The 18,901-nt window shown below is 48.5% G+C and overlaps 1 protein-coding gene across 3 annotated transcripts in view; it reads left to right on the top strand.

Moving 5' to 3' along the window:
* The window catches only part of LOC747009 (liver carboxylesterase 1), a 36,837-nt gene continuing 17,936 nt past the window's right edge, over positions 1–18,901 (top strand). The window contains exons 1-7 of one of the 3 annotated variants that reach the window (XM_024349845.3): positions 1–124; positions 4,118–4,325; positions 6,815–6,959; positions 9,027–9,160; positions 12,191–12,344; positions 13,955–14,062; positions 17,469–17,573. In XM_024349845.3, the coding sequence (XP_024205613.2) occupies positions 73–124; positions 4,118–4,325; positions 6,815–6,959; positions 9,027–9,160; positions 12,191–12,344; positions 13,955–14,062; positions 17,469–17,573 (906 nt within the window). In that variant the 5' untranslated portion in view covers positions 1–72. The remainder of the gene's footprint in view (positions 125–4,117; positions 4,326–6,814; positions 6,960–9,026; positions 9,161–12,190; positions 12,345–13,954; positions 14,063–17,468; positions 17,574–18,901) is intronic. The other 2 variants (XM_024349846.3, XM_024349847.3) reach the window with 2 other exon arrangements.

Raw genomic sequence — 18,901 nt, forward strand, 5'->3', positions numbered from 1 at the left:
CCAGCTGGACAGCGCAGTCCCTCTGAGCTGCAAAAAGACCTTGCAGGCCCTGAGAGCTGTCGTCTTTCCAAGATGTGGCTCCGTGCTCTTGTCCTGGGCACTGTCGCCGCATCCACGGCTTGGGGTGAGTCCTTCTGAAATCAAATATGCCGGGCACTTTTTGAAATCCTTGTTCTGGGCCGAGGTGGGCGCAGATGCGTAGAAAGGCAAAGACACAACAGGTCCGGCTCCGCGGCGGTGCGCGCGCTCCCTACTTGCACTCGGACTTGGAGCAGCTGAGCCCGGCCAGCCTGGCCCGCGCGGAGACGCAGGGAGGGTGAACATCCTGACACCGCCCTGCCCTGCTCGCCCCGATGCAGGCCGGCAGCCGGCCCACCTCACGCCGCACACACGAGAAATTTAGGCAGCTCAGTTTATTGTCCCATAACTCTTCCCGTTATGGCTGGATCACGGAGAGCGGCTCAGGAGAATATTAAGAGCATCGACTCTGGAGCCAGAGTGCGTGGGTTCGAGTCCGCGCTGGGCGCTTCCTAGCTGCGTGTCCTTAGGCAAGGGACTGCGCTATTCCGTGCTTGGGTTACCCCCTTTCTGAAATAGAGGTGGCAGTGCTGCCTACCTCACTGGGCTTTGGTGAGGAGGAAATGGGTCGTTGTTTCTAAAGCACTCTTGGCAGCGCCTGGTATGTAGAAAGCACGAAAAAGGAGTGGATAAATAAAGGCGTTGTTTAAAAACGTAGTGTATGAGTAGAAAATTTGAGCTGTGGTCAGGCCACTATATCAGGACTTCTTGCCATTAAAAAGACAGTTTCTTACTCATGTTCTCAACAGGAAGGGGACACCAGTGCGCGGGGCACAAGGGGAAGTAGCAGAGCCTGGGGAGGGGACAGGGCGGATCTGAGGCCAAGGCGCTTTTACTGTGGCTTCCAAGGATAGAAGAGGAAAGGCAGGGCAGGCAGGCTGAGGACTGGCGAGTTGGGATACTTCAGGGGGCTCTGGGGCAGAGGGGCTGTTCCCAGTTGTCTGGTACCCAGACCTGGCATAATTAGGGCAGGTGGGTAGTGGCCAGGGCATGGCAACCTGATCAAAGACGCAGTTGGGGTGTGGGCTCCGGGTTGGCTGGACCCTGGGAGGGACAGTTTCTCCGATGTCAGCAAAGCCTCAGATGCCAGAGCATCAGAATACAGAAAGCGAAACAGATGGTACATAGAGGGGTGCAGCGAGAGGCCTTGAAATATCCCCGTGCCATTTTATACACAGAGAAACTGAGACTCACACAGGGAAATGTACTTGCCCAAGGTCAACCCGAAAATCATGCTTAAGTCTGTCTCTGGGTCCTGAATCCTGACAGCCCAGCCCCATCTGCATCCTGTCTTCCTTCTGGCAGCCTGACACTGTGAGAGCTCTGGAACTGTGGGGAAGGACAGACGAAGAGAGGAAGCTTATTTGGAACTGAATGTTCCTTTACCTCTGGTTACTCCTGGCAATGCCATCCATTTCCTTCCTTAGGAAGACCATACAGGCTGCCTCCACTTCCTCAATTTCCTCTTCTGTAAATTGGGCATGTTGATGCCTACCCAGCAAGGCTTATTTGAAGATGAATTTAAACAAACTGGAATGCATGCCTGGCACATAGTAGGTGCCCACCATGTTCATGCTTCATATAACATCAGCGGCAACTGCTCTTGTTCCCATTCTTCTTTCTGCTTTCCCCCATTCACTCACTTTTTCACCCTTGGCAATCTGGCTGCCATCCACCTCATCCTGTTGAAGTGAATCCCTGAGCTGAAAAGGACCAGCCCAGTGGTTTCTTCTCTGCCTTGACACTCCTCCACCTCCCTGAAGTCCTCAGCAATCTTAGCCCGCATCTTGTCCTCTTCTCCCTGGGCTTCCAGGATGCTGGGACATTCTCTCCTTCCCACTCTGATGGATCTTCGATCTTGGCTGTAGTGGTCTCTGTGTTTGATCTTTGTTTTTTCCCTTCCCTCTCACACTGGCATCTTCAATGAAGCCATACACAACCATGGTATGTACCCTCACCATCTAGGAGAAGATTCTGCCCTGCTCCCCCACCAGGCTTCCTTCCAGTCTTGAAGTGCGCTCGTCCTGTGGCACCATCTTGCCAGGATATCCCACTGACATCTCCACTGAGCCTGTGTAAACAGGGACCCAGCATCACAAGCCAGCTCTTTGGTCTTCTTTATCTTCCATGTCCCCAAAACTGGTCAGGGACCACATTTGTCTTTCTTTTCTTTTCTTTCTTTCTTTCGTTTTTTTTTTTTTTTTTTTTTTTTTTTGAGATAGAGTCTTACTCTGTCACCTAGGCTGGAGTGCAGTGATGCAATCTCAGCTTACTCCAACCCCCACCTCCTGGACTGAAGCGATTCTCCTGCCTCACCCTCCCAAATAGCCAAGATTACAGGCACACGCCATGACGCCTGGCTAATTTTTGTATTTTTAGTAGAGATGGGGTTTCGTCATGTTGGCCAGGCTGATTTCGAACTCCTGACCTCAAGTGATCTGCCCTCCTCAGCCTCCCAAAGTGCTGGGATTACAGATGTGAGCCCCTGTGCCCAGTCTCCAAGTCTTACAAAATACCTTTTAGACATCATCATATTTCTTCATAAATATTTTCCTTTTTATTTAAAATTTTAAAATAACGTGGGGGTGAGAAGGATTTCAGGTGAAGACTAGAAATCCCATACAGTGCAGAAAACATGGAAATCACCAAGAAAACAGGCCACCTGTAATGCCACCACCCATTGCTATGTTGATAAACATGCTTTCAAGGAAATTCATCTCAATGTTATTTGTAATTAGCAACAACAACAGAAGAAGTCAAGTTAAATATTCTCAGTATGGGGTTGGCTGTTGTTGAGACATGGATGCTGTTGTGTAACTGGGCTTTGCATAGGGAGTTTCCATTGCGATTGGATATTCCCCTGTAAGATCAAATCTGAATTGTTCTGTTCTGCTGTGGCCCCACATTGAGGGAGGTATTGACTTCTTCTCTGTATCCAAAGCAGAGCAGCTGGGAGGACAAGAGGCTGGAAATCATTTCCCAGGAGGGAAGCTCAGACAAACTGAGGTGACTGGAGCCAGACAGGACCTCAGGGTTGGGTGGCAAGATCAAGTGTCTGAAAGGCCACAGGCCACAGATCAGATCAGGCCAGTGTGGTCCCATGGCAGGTACTACCAAGGCTTATGTGGAGGCTGCGGGAAATGAATTTCAGCTCAATGAGGAAGCATTATCTGTGCTGCAAGAATGGAGCAGACCTTCCCAGGGCCACCAGAAGAAATGTACCTCGACCTGATCATTTCCCTTAACTGGAACGGTTCCTGCTGCTTATTTGTCCATTAAAGAAAACTCAAGCGCTTAGCCTGAAATTCTAGGCCCTTCCTGACATGCGCTGTCTCATTCCAGGAATATTTTCCACTTCCCCCAGACTCCACCTGGTACATGTGGGCCATGCCCACATTCTGCATTCTGCTCTGCATTCTGCTGCTCGGAGCCTTAGCAAATTCCCTTCTCTCTGCTGTGTACCGCTCCCTGCTTCTCATCTCCCCTTATTCAATCCTCCCCTACTGCAAGTCCCAGCTCCTCCATGATGCCCACAATCAGAAGGCCTTGTCCCCTCTTCTAATTCCTGGACTGCCTTATGGGTACCTCTGCCAGGACACGGCCACTTCTTTCCCGGCTGTAGCCCCAGGTGTATATGTGACCCTTCCCTACTAGGGTCAGTGCTTGTGAGAATACGGGGCACCTCTTGTTCATCCTCTCATCCAGTGTGCGGCTCAGTGCCAGGATTCTAATGGATAAATGTTTCCAGAGACTTCTAAGGGGGAAGCTAAATGTCTTGTTCTTTCCTAGTAACTCTCCTTCTTGCATTTATTTTTGGCTGGATGTTTTTATGCCTCCAATTCTAATTTGCTCCTTAAACCAGCTCAGTGGGTTAGGAAGGACATTGATCCTCATCCCTATTGTACATCAAGAGAAACTGAGGCCTAGAGGGTTTAGGTGACTTATTTAAGGTCACTCACTTAGAAAGTGGCAAACTCCACCTGGAATCTGGGTCCAGTCTTTTGCCTCTGATGCATCCTGATTTCTTCTCCATGTCCAGCAGGGCATCCGTCCTCGCCACCTGTGGTGGACACCGTGCATGGCAAAGTGCTGGGGAAGTTCGTCAGCTTAGAAGGATTTGCACAGCCTGTGGCCGTTTTCCTGGGAATCCCTTTTGCCAAGCCCCCTCTTGGACCCCTGAGGTTTACTCCACCGCAGCCTGCAGAACCGTGGAGCTTTGTGAAGAATGCCACCTCGTACCCTCCTATGTAAGCTGCGGCGTGTGTCCTTGGGGATGTTCACCTCAAAGTGATGCAGGAAGGAGTCAAGGCAGTCCCCTGATGGGCTGATCCTTTGCTCTGGAATCCTTAAGATCATTGTAGATCCTTAAAAACATTCCAGAACTCTCACAGCATTCTGGAGTCCATTATTTAACACATGTTTATTGAGCACCTACTGCGTGCCAGGCGTGTTCTGGGTTCTTGGGATCCATTAGTGAAAAAGCAAAGATCCCTAGGTTCATGGAGCGTGCATTCTAGCAGGGGGAGACAGATAAGAACAATATGCAAATTACTCCGTGGATTATGTGATATGGTAGAACAGGAAAAGTGCCTTGGAAACAAAGAAGCAGTTAAGCAGGTGAGGGAGATCAGAAGGAAGGATCCCATGAATTCCGCTGTCTTGAATTTTGACATAGTAGGGGAGAGGAGTGGGCCAGGAGGTGTGTGAGTGGCAAGTGTACTGAGGTGTCCACTCGGCAAGTGCTCAACTCTCAGGTGTGCCCAGCTCCCTATTGCTGAGAAGAACAATGGCAGGTTTGTCCATTCACCCTGGCCAAGCTGGGAAGAAAAGCCCAAAGTTTCTAATTGGCCTCACCACCTCTCCCCAGGGTACAAAGGACCCTACAGGCATCAGAGAAGACCCCATTCATCTCGGCAGCCAGGCATTTGGAGGGTTTCCAGCAGCCCACCTCTGGCTGCCTTCTTTTCTTTCCTTTTCTAAAAAATAATATTTACTGTTTTTATTTTCTGAGTGCAAATGTTATATATACTTATTACAGAAAATTTAGGAAACTCAGAGAAGGAAAAGTAAGAAAATTAAGATCACATACAATATTCCACCACTCAGAGCAGCTATCAATATTTTAGATGGTGAAGTATTATGATCTAATATTTCGTTTGTATTCCAGTATTTTTGCCTGTTGCTATACTTTCTTCCTTTAAAATGGAGTGCTATGTTCAGATAACTTGGATGCTTGCTTTGCTCTTTAAGTATTTCTTGACCATCATTCTATGCCATTAAATAGCACAGCCTGATATTAGCAGCTGCATTACATTTGGTATTGCATCATAATTATTTCCCCAAGCTTTTATTTGGTGTCATTAGGTTACATATGAAGTTTTTGATAATATAGAGAGCACTGTGATGAATATTTTGTAGTGAAACCTTTATGCCCATTCATGAATATTCTAGGATAAGTTCCCAGAAATGACATTTCTGAGTCAAAAAGTATATGTTTTGTTAAAATTCCCTGCCAAAGTATTCCACCTACACTTCTCCCATTGATGGATGAAAATCTCCATTCATCAGATTTTTTACAGTGCTTGGGGTTATTAAAATTGTTTTTGGTTATTGGGTAGGCAAAGTGATAATAATAATAGCAATATTATTTTCCTCTTTAGTTTGCATTTATCCGAAGACCAGTGAGGTTGAGTTCTTTTTCCCTTTCTTCACATTGGAATGTATTTTTATTATGATGATGATTATTATTATTGTTATGCCACTTGTACTTCGTGATCTGTAGGAAAACCTCTCAGGATGGAATCAAGAAGTCATCTTTGCTGGCTCTGATTCTGTCACTTGACAGCTGTGTCATCCCAGACCCTGAGTGCCTCAGTTTCCTCATGTACCTAGTGGGGGCAGTGATGCCTGCCTTTGGGTACTTTGAGATCTGGGACTGTTGCTTATAATATACTTGTGTATAAGCACCACGTGGCTTGGATCTACCTGGCTATGTAACCTTGGGCAGGTTCTCTAACCTCTCTGGGTTTCAGTTTTCTCATTTGTAAAATGGAGATAATAGAACCTACCTAATGGGACTAGTCTGAGGCTTAAATGAATTAATACATAAAGTGTACTTAAAATAGTGCCTGGAACACTGGGAGGACTCAATATCTATTACCAATGTTCATCTATGTTGTATCCTTGAGATCTTTCATCAGGGCAACCAACAGCACTTGCCTGGGATAGGCGGATGGTAGATAATCTTGGCATGTCAGGGCTGCAAGACTCATGTAGAAATCACTCCTCTCAGGTAGACCTGGCAGATTGGGACCCAGAATGTGAAAGGAATTCACCCAAGGTCACCCCATAAATGCGTGGGAGAGACAAAACTAGAGCACGGTTCTCTTGATGTCGTCCCACAAAGATTTTACCCCTAAGATATTGCGAGAAATGTCACCTCCAAGGGAGGATCAGTGTATTGGTGGTCTCCCCTCCTTGATGCTGGGAGTTCCAAAGGCTCCGGGAAGGGAAGAGGTGTGAAGCCCTTCTCACTCTGCTTGGTCTTAGGAGACCTTAGTGAGTCCCAGCGCCCCTACCTGAAGCCCCTGATAGCCTCCTACCCACTACAATGACGTGAGTCTGTAAATATCAAGTCCATTTTCAGGCTTAAACCTCCCAGTCCAAGGCACTGCCCTAGAAGACACCTCACTTAGATCTGGCTGAACTTCAGGGATTCTTCTTTCCCCCTCCCCAGGTGCACCCAAGATCCCAAGGCAGGGCAGTTTCTCTCAGAGCTATTGACTAACAGAAAGGAGAACATTCCTCTCAAGCTTTCTGAAGACTGTCTTTACCTCAATATTTACACTCCTGCTGACTTGACCAAGAAAAACAGGCTGCCGGTAAGCTGTGGGATCCCCTGGTCAAGGCGTGTCAGCGCCAGTACCCCGGATCTTCTGGGGCAGAATGGAAGGGGATGAAGGCAGCTTGAGGAGGGAGCTGCACAGGCCAGGATTGTTTCAGGACCCCAGGGCCTCCACAGGAAACACTGGTTTTCCACACGTCAGTTTCCCCTCATGACATAGGGACTCTGGGGGAGTTTGCTGTGCCTCTTTAATGAATATCTTAATTGTTCCAAGTTCCCTCATGATAATAGAAGGATGAGAATGATTACTTTTAGTTACTAGATTAAAAATCTGATACCCAGAGTGGGTAAGACATGATTTTCAGTAATGTTAGCAATGGAAAGAACTTAGAGAAAAGCCAACACCCCAACTCTTCCTTTTCAGATAGAGAAACCGAGGCCCAGACAGGGAAGGAGAGGTCACCCAGTAGGGTAGTTTTAGCTCAAGTCTTCTGATCTTCAAACCAGTGCTTTTGACACAAAGTAGGGCATTGAGCTTGTATGTGGCCTTTCTCCAGCACAGCAACATTCATCTGGGGTAACTTTCACTGTCCAGGTACGGGTGTTGGGGGTGGAGCCTGGGACAATCCCAGAAGCTCTTCCTTTTGCCTTTGGCCAAATATCTGGGATTTTTTTGTACCTGATATCCCTCCCTAATTGTATTGGCAAAGACTGATGACCCAATGTGTCAGCATTTCCCAAATAAACAAAGGGCAGGAGATGGGGCTGGCTGCCAGCTGCAGGGTGGGGAGGGTCTCCTGGCAAGGAAGGCCACCCCAGGGTGGACGAGGAAGGGGTGCCACATCCAGCCAGTCTCGCAGGAGCACCATGGCATGGTGCCCAGGAGTTGGGGAGCAGATCTGTGAACATGGGACTAGAAGTTGGCCCTACATGTGCTTCGTGAGATACAGGAAGTGGGAGAAAGGTTTACTCATTCATTCATTCATTCATTCATTCTTCTATTGTGTACTCAGTGCCCCATATACACCATTAGACCTGGGGCTTCAGGGAAAGGAGGAACATGAACCCACTCCACACAGCCCCTGCCTTCAAGGATCTTGCCTTCTGGGCTGTAGAGACATACCCTCCCTTCAGCACATTACTGCAGGCCAGCCCTCGGGCTCAGCCTTCAAACAAATATGAATGCACACTCAGTCCGTCCACAGGAGGCAGGCAGGGATTAGCAGTTTGGGAGAAACAGGAGCTCTGGGAACCTGGAGGCAGGAGAACCACCAGGAATGGCCACAGGTTCTAGAACTACACGTGCTTAGAAAAGCACTTTGTACATAGTTTATGTTATGAGTTCTTTTATATTTCATGAATAATATTATTACAATATTATTATTTTAGCCACTCTCACTTCTTCCCCACTATGTGGACTTTTAAAATGCAAGAACCTTGCGTTAGGAATTGTACCTACTCTCATCCTCGGGTATTAGCAGAGTCCCTGTCACATAGTAAGTTCTCAGACAGTGTTAGTCCATTGATTGAAGGCATCCTGAAGAGGGTGGGTTTTAGGCTGGGCTCTACAGGATGGATAGGATCTGGGGATGCAGAGGCATAGAGGAGGCATTTGAGGAAGAGACACCATCACAGGCATGTGTGCTTCTCAAGACAATCATTCATGCACAGAGAAGTTTACTTCACCATGAGAGAGTTAACTGATTTTAAGCTGAGATACAAGGGCTGCCCCATAGGTACACGGAGTGCATGAACTGTCCAGGCTTGAGGGTGATGGGAGTGAGGGGGAGAACATGACATCCTTAGCCTTTGCTGTGTCCATGATGAGGTTCTCAGCATGAAGAGCCTTGCAGGCAGGAGGCACTGGAGGCTGGGTGGAAAGGAAGGGGCAGCCAGGGTATGTGCAGTGGGGTGGTGGCTTGGGCCCCAGTTGGGAGAATTATGGAGGAAAGAGACTGCCTTTTGCAACCTTGCTGGGCACTTGTGAACTTTGGGTAACATCGTCCTTCAGTTGTGACCAACATGTAGGTCACCAAACAAGATGCCCTCTGAGTGCTCCCTGGCTCTGCGTCCTGTAACTGGTATGTTGCTTCCCCCTGCCCAGGTGATGGTGTGGATCTATGGAGGGGGGCTGATGGTGGGCGCAGCATCAACCTATGATGGGCGGGTCCTCGCTGCCCATGAAAACGTGGTGGTGGTGACCATTCAGCACCGCCTGGGCATCTGGGGATTCTTCAGGTAAGAAATTGGACTCTCCTCACTGCACCTTTGGCCCCCAACATGAGGCTGCTAGAACCAGCTCCGGTCATGTCAGCCCTCAGGAGACCTTAGCTAGGTTCCTCATTGTAGCATGCAAGCACCTTCATAACTGGACACTACCTACCCTCTCACTCCCCAGCCACACTCATCCGCTTGCCTCTGAGCTTTTGTATGTGGTGTTCCCTCTGCCTGGAATGCTTAGTCTACCTAAAGAACTCCTCTTCATCCTGCAAGACCCAGCCCCCAGTTACTTCCACTGAAAGACTCATCTCCTTTTCATCTGTGCTGCTCCCACACATTGCATTTCTCTGTCATGGTAGCTAGCAGGCAGCCCAGCTGTTGAAGGCTGACGCATCTGACTTCTCATGGAAAGGAGGGAAGGGGCAGAGTCATAGAGGGAGCTCAGGGCATGTTGTGGGTGAAGGAATGGGAGCTGCAGATGGTGGGGTGTGGGAGCATCTGACCCCTTCCAGGAGGAGTGTTGGGGCCCACTCACCCCATTTTCTGCTTGAAATCTGGCAAGTGCGGGAAGTAAGGATGGAGTCCTCCTCATCAGGTCTCCATGGGGACAGGAGTCAGATCTCCTTCAAGGTGTAATTACTATGAGCCATGTCTTAGTGTGGCCATCCCAGCACCCCAATCCCGAGTGAGTGATGCGAGGGCTGTGGGAGGGATTCCACTCACTCATGAGACGGCCTAGGGAGATGGAGGATGGGTTCTGGTCTACCCATCAACAAGGCATCCCAGGCCAGTCTTGGCTGTATCACCTTCATCCCTTTCAGCCACAGCCTGTGACTCTGCTCCCCATTACAATAAAGCTGCCTCATGATCTCTCTCCACTTCCTCTCCTCCGTGTGTCTCCTCTACTCATGACAGCAGGTTTCTTCCTGAACACGCCACTCAGCTGGTCTTATCACGGCCATCAATGACCTCTCCCTGCTCTCCACCGAACCTCTCAGGACCTCCCAGCAGCAGCCAATGGCCGCTCAGCTTCTGTGACATGCTTCCTTCCCAGCCCCTTTCCTGGTCCCCCCTCTTCCCTGTCCACAGGCCTCTCTTGTCTCCCTCTCCCTCCCTAATTCCCAGTGATCCCAAGGAGCAGCCCAGAGCCCCTGTTTCCAGCCCACCTCACCTTTGAAGCCCACAGGCATCACTCACTACCTTCTCCCTGCCCCTGGCTGTCTAAAGGGTACCCTGCTCTTCCCAGGGACAAGCTGAATCCTTGACTCCTACTGCCCCTCCCCAACAGAGACCCCCTCCTCCTCACCATACCTCCACTCAGCTGCTGCTGCCACATCCTCCCGTGGGATCAGGAGAAGGCCTTGTGGGCAGCCTGGACTCTCTTTTCTCACAACCCTCTTGGCTCCACCTTCAGAATCCACTACTTCGCACCTTCTCCCTGGTTCCTACCGCAGCCAAAGCTCTCTGTCTCTCACCTTGATTATGATCTTAAAACTTTCAGATCTCTGCCGCTTTTATACTGAGGCTGAGTCACACAGTACCGAGAGTGATCACTTAACACATGCATTGAATCATGTGATGCCTCTGCACAAAACCCTGCGGGGGCTTCCCATGCTCCTTACCATGACAGCCGAAGTTCTTGCCAGGCCCCAGGGCTCTCTCTAGCTGCACATCCTGACACATTTTCTTTCATTGGGCCCCAGGGCCTTCGCACTTGCTTTTTCTTCTGCCTGGAATTCCTTTCTTTGGGTATTTGCAAGGCTCACATGCTCGTTGTGCTTGTTTTATGAAGATCTTTACCTCCAAGACTTCAAATGCCACTGCCTCCAAAAGGCCTTCCCTGGTTGCAATCTGAAATGGCACCCCCTGTCCCACCCCTGTTTTTTCCTTACTCCATTTTATTTTCCTCAATGCACTTTCACTACCTGACATCATTATATTCTCTTTATATATCTGTTTATCTGCTTGTGATCTGTAGTGGGAGCTCAGTGTCGTCACAGGTTTTGCCCTTTTTGCTCTCAGATGTGCTGTAGCTCATAGGACAGTGTCAGGCATACAGTAGATGCTCAGTAAACAGTTGCCAGTTGAATGAATGCAGGACCATACATTACAACTGTAGCAAGGCAAGGCAGGGTCTCAGAGATGCTGAAGCCCAGCCTTATTCTTTTTTTTTATTATTATTATTCTTTAAGTTCTAAGGTACATGTGCACAACGTGCAGCTTCATTACATAGGTATACATGTGTCATATTGGTGTGCTGCAGCCGATAGCTGGGCATTTACATTAGGTATATCTCCTAATGCTATCCCTCCCCGCTTCCCCACCCCACGACAGGCCCCAGTGTGTAATGTTCCCCACCCTGTGTCCAAGTGTTCTCATTGTTCAATTCCCACCTATAAGCGAGAACATGCAGTGTTTGGTTTTCTGTCCTTGCAATAGTTTGCTCAGAATGATGGTTTCCAGCTTCATCCATGTTCCCACAAAGGACAAGAACTCATCCTTTTTTATGGGTGCATAGTATTCCATGGTGTATATGTGCCACACTTTCTTAATCCAGTCTATCATTGATGGACATTTGGGTTGGTTCCAAGTCTTTGATATTGTGAATAGTGCCACAATAAACATATGTGTGCATGTGTCTTTATAGCAGCATATTTTATAATCCTTTGGGTATATACCAAGTAATGGAAAGAAGCCCAGCCTTATTCTTTTTTTTTTTTGAGATGGAGTCTTGCTCTGTCACCCAGGCTGGAGTGCAGTGGCACGATCTCGCCTCACTGCAAGCTCTGCCTCCCAGGTTCATGCCATTCTCCTGCCTCAGCCTCCCAAGTAGCTGAGACTACAGGCACCCGCCACCACGCCCGGCTAATTTTTTGTATTTTTAGTAGAGACGGGGTTTCACTGTGTTAGCCAGGATGGTCTCGATCTCCTGACCTCATGATCCACCCACCTTGGCGCTTGTTGAGAGCCGCCAGCCGCATCTGTTGTCCTGAAGGTCCTGCCATGACATCTCTGCTCCCCACTCTCAACCTGTTCTCTTCCTCACAGCACAGGGGATGAACACAGCCGGGGGAACTGGGGTCACCTGGACCAGCTGGCTGCCCTGCACTGGGTCCAGGACAACATTGCCAGCTTCGGAGGAAACCCAGGCTCTGTGACCATCTTTGGAGAGTCATCGGGAGCAGAAAGTGTCTCTGTTCTTGTGAGTCTTCCTTGCACCGGGCCCAACCCCACTGTTGATGTGATGCTGATGAGACCTCTTGGACACCTGTCAATCCAGCTATGCACACCTCTGCTTACAATGCCTGGATTCAGGACTGACCCTACTCACTGTCCAGCATCAGGAAAGCTAAAGACCAAGCTCTTCTTGGCCCCCAGGAAGCTCAGGGCTCAGCTTAGCGTCCCGAATCTCCAGTTGCAGCCTGCAATGGTGGCATTCCCCTCTTCTAGCTTGGTTGAGCTCTCTCTGTCTCTCTCTCTCTCCCACTCATTTTAATATGAAGATTCACTTCCCTTCTCTTGGAAAGTAGGGATAGGCATAAATTATGAGTAAGGGCAGGCAAAGACAAGAGGTGGGTGGAGGTATTGTTTGGCTCAAATCCAGATCTACATGTGGAGGGGACATGGACACTGAGCATGCTGGGGATTCCTCTGGGGTGGTCTGATGGCTGGTTCATGCCCAAGAAGGAGGCAACAGCCTCTGCGACTGAGAGGCCAGCTGAGCTAGGGCAGGCAGGTGAGAGGAAGGAGGGATGGACCCGGGGATAAGGAGGGATGGGGCAGGGGTTGTGGGACACAGACACAACCTGGGGGTGTGAGGAGTCCTGCTGGGGTGGGGGATTGGGTGCAGGAGACACTGGGGGAGCTGGGATCAAAAACCAGATGAGAAGTGCCAGGAGCTGTAGGAAGCCTTCCGCCTGCCTGGAGGTGGGCAGAGGGTCAGCCCCCTACTGGAGTCTTCAATCCTGTGTTGGTTTTGTAGTTGAATACGCAGAGGAAAACATTTTTATACTTTTTAAAGCAGAGAAAAAGGAAAAATACAGATAAGCCCAAGAAAAACAAAAGCCATCTACAATCCCACAACCCAGGGATAGACACTGTGCTCAGTTTGACATGGATTTTTCTAGTCTTCTTTTCCATGACTTTATAGCTATCTGTCCATCCATCTATCCATCCATCTACCTATCAATAGATCTATCATCTATTATCAATCTTTGTCTTTTTTATTTACGAAAGTACTTTCCTGAATATTATAATACAAAACGAATACTTTACTAAATATTAAATGTTTTCCCTAATAGTACATTTTAGAGTTGCACAGTATTCCACGATAAGAATGAAAAATCATTTATTTGCCCAATCTCATAATATTGGACCCTTGGTTTATGTCCAGTGTGTACCACTGTAAACAGCAGAGGCATCCTTAGAAATCTTTGTGTGCCTCCAGGATCATTTTTTTGGATAAGCCCTGAGTAACAGAGATGCTGTATCGGAAGTTGTGGCTAGGAGATGCTAAGATGCCTTTCCAATACCTTTGTTGGTTAGGCTGGGCTGCCACACACCTCCTGTTATATCCCTGCCCTGTGCCCTGTCCGGATCCCACTTAGGTTCTCTTGGGTGGGACGTTCTCTTGGGTGGGAGGTGAGCCTGGCAAGCAGGCCAAGTGAGTTTAGTGGCCATCGTGTCTACTGAGCCCAGGATCTCAGGGGAATGGGCCAGGGCAGAGCTGAGGTGGATGTAGTCCGGAACAGCGAGGGAGTAACTGACCCCACCTCTGAACATGAACTCTCCTCCCCTCCATTCTGCTGCCAGATTTTCTCTCCATTGTCCAAGAATCTCTTCCACCGGGCCATTTCTGAGAGTGGTGTGGCCCTCACTCCTGCTCTGGTGAACGAGGGTGACATCAAGCCCCTGGCTGAGGTAAGTCTCCCCCTCGACGCCCCCACCCCTCGACTCTGTGCTTCTGAATCCTCAGGGGTCGCTCTTGCCGTGGGTTCTAGCTGATGTTCTCCTAGAACCACTGAAGCCCTACCAGTAGCTGAGCAGGAAGTGCAAGGAGACACCCAACCTCTCAGTTGCACAGCCAGGCAAACTGACACAGGGCTTGGAAGGGATTTTCCAAGGGCAGCAGGTGATCAGGTCAGAGCTGAGACTCCAGCTCATGGGCCTAGACAGCCAGTACAGTGCCCTGTCTGTGACCATACTCCTCCTATGTGCCAGGACCTGGTGCCATGTTGGGCAGTGATGGTGTCTTATGTCTCTCAGGGTCTGAGTTCTGTGGACCCACTTGTGGGCTGTAGGCCTGAAGCGGTTCCACACTGAGCACCTGATAACCAGGGGTGGTTCCTGGAGAATTCACTCACTGATTCATTTGTTCACACAACAAAACTAGGTGAGTAAGCGAAGGCAAAAAGTAGAAGTGTGCAGAGGTCATTTTTGGCTCAAAGCCAGATGTCCGTGTGGAGGGGACATGGACGCTACATGGCCCTATGTGGCTCTGCATTCTAGCCAGACACCTAACACCCTCCCCAAGCTTCTGCTATAATGTAGGGAATAGATGAATAGTTACAGAATCACACAACTAGAAAGTGTCACCTATGACAAGAGCAGTGAAGGTGAGGTACTTGCTGCCACAGCAGAATCTAAAGAAAGCATTGAGTCCTGGGGCAGGAAGAGGTTACCAGGGAAGGCTTGCTGGAAAAGTGACTAATGAGTCAGGAGCAAGGAACGTCCAGGGAGTAGGAGCAGCACGTGCACGTGTCCTGTGGCAGGAGGACGCATCCCAATCACGAGGGAGAGACAGAGACAGGGCCGACGTGGCCAGAGCAGGGAGAGCAGGGGGAGCGTGGCGAGTACTGAGAGCAGGGACATTGGGAGGGGCCACCCTGCACAGGACCCTGGCAAGGATTTTGTCATCATCTGGAGAGTGGTTGGAAGCCAAAGGAAGAGGTGATCGATAGGAATCCAGACCTAGGCTGAGGATCGCCCACTGGAGCCAGTGGCGTGGAGGAATTTGGTAGCTTTGAGAGCTTGTTTGGGGAAAGCATTCAAACTTAAAGGGCTGGTACATTGCAGGAGAGAAAATGGGGATGCCAAGAATTTTTAGAATTTTTGAGAATATTTTTAGAATTCATTGGTTATAAGGAACAGTTGCCCATTGACCAGACTTAAGTCAAGAAGGAGGATTGGCTAGATGTGGTGGCTCATGCCTGTAATTTCTGAGAGTGATGTGGCCCTCACTCCTGCTCTGGTGGAGAAGGGTGACGTCAAGCCCCTGGCTGAGGTACGTCTCCCGCTGGATGCCCCCAACCCCTTGGCTCTGTGCTTCTGAATTCTCAGGGGTCATTCTTGCCATGGGTTCTAGCTGATGTTCTCCTAGAATCACTGAAGCGATTGGGAGTTAGGGGCGGAAGGCTTGCTTGAGCCCAGGAGTTAGAGACCAGCCAGGGCAACAAAGTGAGACCCTGTCTCTACAAAAAGCAAAAAATTAAGCTGGGCATGGTGGTGCAAGACTGTGGGCCCATCTACATGGGAGGCTGAAGTGGGAGGATCACCCGAGCCCAGGAGGTCTACGCTGCAGTGAGCTGTGTTTGCACCACTGCACTCCAGCCTGGGCAACAAAGCAAGACCTTGTCCCAAAATCTTCTTTTTAAAAGGAGAATTTATTTTTTCAAGAAATAGAGATCTGGGAGGATGGGCTTTGTGCAAAAACAGGAAGCAGAAATTACAAAATGATGGGAATCCTGGACTCTGTTACTCTTGTTCTCTCTCTTTCTCTCTGTCTGTCTGTCTTTCTCTCTCTCTCTCACCCTCTACTTCTCCCTGTCCCTGTTTATTTATTCGAGAAACACCCTGGGCATTGATTCTGTCCGAGATCCTGCACGGGGCTCTGGGGGCATGTGCACTTGCCCTGACTCCCCGACCGTGGAGCCTGCCTGCTCTCCCTCTGTGCCCTTCTTTCTGGCTGCACTTTGATTCCAGTCTGCACGAGCATCCTATCTGCCCCTGAGCTTAAGGACTCTCCATTGGTTCCAGAAAGTAGTCAGGCTGTCTTTTCTGTTGTGAAAAATGAGTGTTTTTTACATTAGCAGCTCTCCACCCCGATTCCAGTTCACTTAGGAGAGAGGCTCACTGTCCCGTCTTTGCTTCGATGTCCCTAACTCTTAGAAAAGTAGGAAACCACAGTATGCTGGGCAGACTGACCCCAATGCCTAGGTCAGGCAGAAGGGAGCCCCTACCTCGGGAGGGCTTTTTAAATTTTTATATTTTTTACATTTTTTTAAAGATGAAAAGAGGTTCTTGGTGTATTAATTATTGTTACTCTGTGGCTTGACTTAGGACAAAGGTGCAGAGACAATCGCCCATGGCCAAATCTGGATCTATGCCTGCATGGCCCTTGAGCTAAGGATGACTTTTTTTAATCATATGAAATTCAAATTTCATTGTCCATAAAGGAAGTTTTCCTTGAACACAGTGACACCCATTCATTTACCTTGTGTCTCTGGCTGCGTTTCATGCCAACAGCAGTCTTGAAGTTGCAGCAGAGACCACGTGGCCCGCAAAGCCTCAAATATTTACTATTTGGCCTTTGGTGGGCACATTGCTGACCTGTGGCCTAAAGAGTCATGTTTGATTACTGCTTGGGACTCTAGTACACAAATGTGCAGGTGGAAACTCCTGGCTGTGCCACAGATGCCTCACTCAGCTGAGAAACCCTATCTATGTCTTGCAAGGGACAAGACCCTGTTTTTCTTTAGAACTCATCTTTAAAGCACATTCGCTACTCTCTGAAGCGCCTCTGTGTGAATCATCTTATCTAGGCCTCCTGCAATTCTGCACATGTTTATTGCATGGGAGACATGGCACTCTCCCACAAGTATTAACTCATGAGGTAGGTGCAGTCATTATTCCCATCCATGGGTGGAGAAACCAAGGCCCAAAGAAATCAGGTGGACTGCCTGTGGCCTAATGCCTGGTAAGTGGAACAGACAGGATTTGAAAGCAGACAAGGAAATTCAGGATTCCATGCTCTCTACCCCCGGCTCCACTTCGCCTTTCTTGACACATTCAGCTTGAGATGATTATGTCCATTTCAATGGAGATAAGGTAGCAGAGATGAGAGATTACATAATTGACCCATGTTACAATTGAGATTAGTAACAGAGGCAATGCTCCTTGGGACCTGGAACCCACACTTGTGGGTCTACGGTATCTTCTGCTGCCCCCTGCCGCTAGTACAAGTTGGGCTTGGGATAGAATGCCACTTTCCATGTTGATGGAAGGAAGGGACTTCGCTCTTGAACTCTGTTGCCTGTGATCTTTGCAGCAAATTGCTAACACTGCTGGGTGTGAAACCACCAACTCAGCTGTGATGGTTCACTGCCTGCGACAGAAGACGGAAGAGGAGCTCTTGGAGACGACATTGAAAATGGTAGGTTGCCTGTTCCCATAGCCCAAACCCTGTAAACTTGGTCCCAGACTTCTTCATTTCAGCTGTCCTCTTGCCCTGGGACAGTTACCTGGGACAATTTCTCAAGTCTCAGGAGTCTCAGTATCTGAATGGGCAATCTAATTTGTCCTTTTTTATTGAAAAATGACACAAATGTAAAAAAAGAAAGTCCAAAAATAACACGATAAAAAACTGACCAAATTTACTATTTGACCAAAATTTAATATTTTGCCATTCTTGTTTTCAGATGTGTTTTTGAGGAACTAAACATTACACATTCCCAGGGGACACCATCATCCTGAATTTGGGGGATGGAGATATTAAGCTCAAAGATTTTCAGAAAGATGTCACAAGTTATCTTGGTTGACTTAGAAACTGTCTGTATTAGACCTAGTGGTGGTCCAGTTTTCTAGATTTTCTGAGACTCTGACTCAGTTGTCATCCTAGGATAGTCATCCATCCACTCAATCATTAATCCATCTACAATGAACTTCTTATCCATCTACGTGTTCACTAATTCATCCAATTCACTGATATCTTTTTGTCAGTCTAATATCAATCTGTTCATAACTTTTTATTTACCTATTTTCAATCAATCCACCACTCATGCACCATCCAGCCACCATATATCTTAACTCTGTCACCCATTCCTCTAAAACCAACAATCCAATTATCACCTATCTGTTAGTTTTCACCCATCTATTCATGTATCCATCCAATTCAACTGTACTCCAGCTATTGGCGAAGCCATCCATCCCTCCATTTATCCACCCATCCATCCATGCTAAGTATGTAGGGGTGTGTGTTAGAGGTAGTGAAACAGGCATGAAGTGAACATAGTCCCTGCTCACAAGGAACTATCCAAAGAGAAACACATTCACATACTTCGCAGGTTGACTATAGTGGCAGCACAGAGGGGAAGCATTCATTGTAGTCATGAGGGATGCTTCACAGAGAAGGTGGAGGAGCCAAATTTGAGACCAGACAGTGGACTTTGGGAGTTCATGCCCTTAACCCTGACTCCACCTTATCTTTCCTGAGAAATTCAGCTTTCAGATCATTGTGCCCATTTTAATAGAGGTAACAGAGACAGAGAAATTTTATAATTGGCTCATGTCACAATTCCAATTAGTTAGAAGCAACACTGTGGGACCCAGAACCCACACTTGTGGGTCTAGAATATCTTCTGCCATTCCTGCTGTCCTCACAAACTAGGACTTGGGGACCTTTAGAATTGGTAGACAGCCGTGGCAGTCTCTCATCACAGGGAAGCCCAGCAGGACAAACATCCAGATGACACAGCACCCAGG

Source organism: Pan troglodytes, chromosome 18 (genome assembly GCF_028858775.2).
Source record: "Pan troglodytes isolate AG18354 chromosome 18, NHGRI_mPanTro3-v2.0_pri, whole genome shotgun sequence".
Taxonomy (NCBI): domain Eukaryota; kingdom Metazoa; phylum Chordata; class Mammalia; order Primates; family Hominidae; genus Pan; species Pan troglodytes.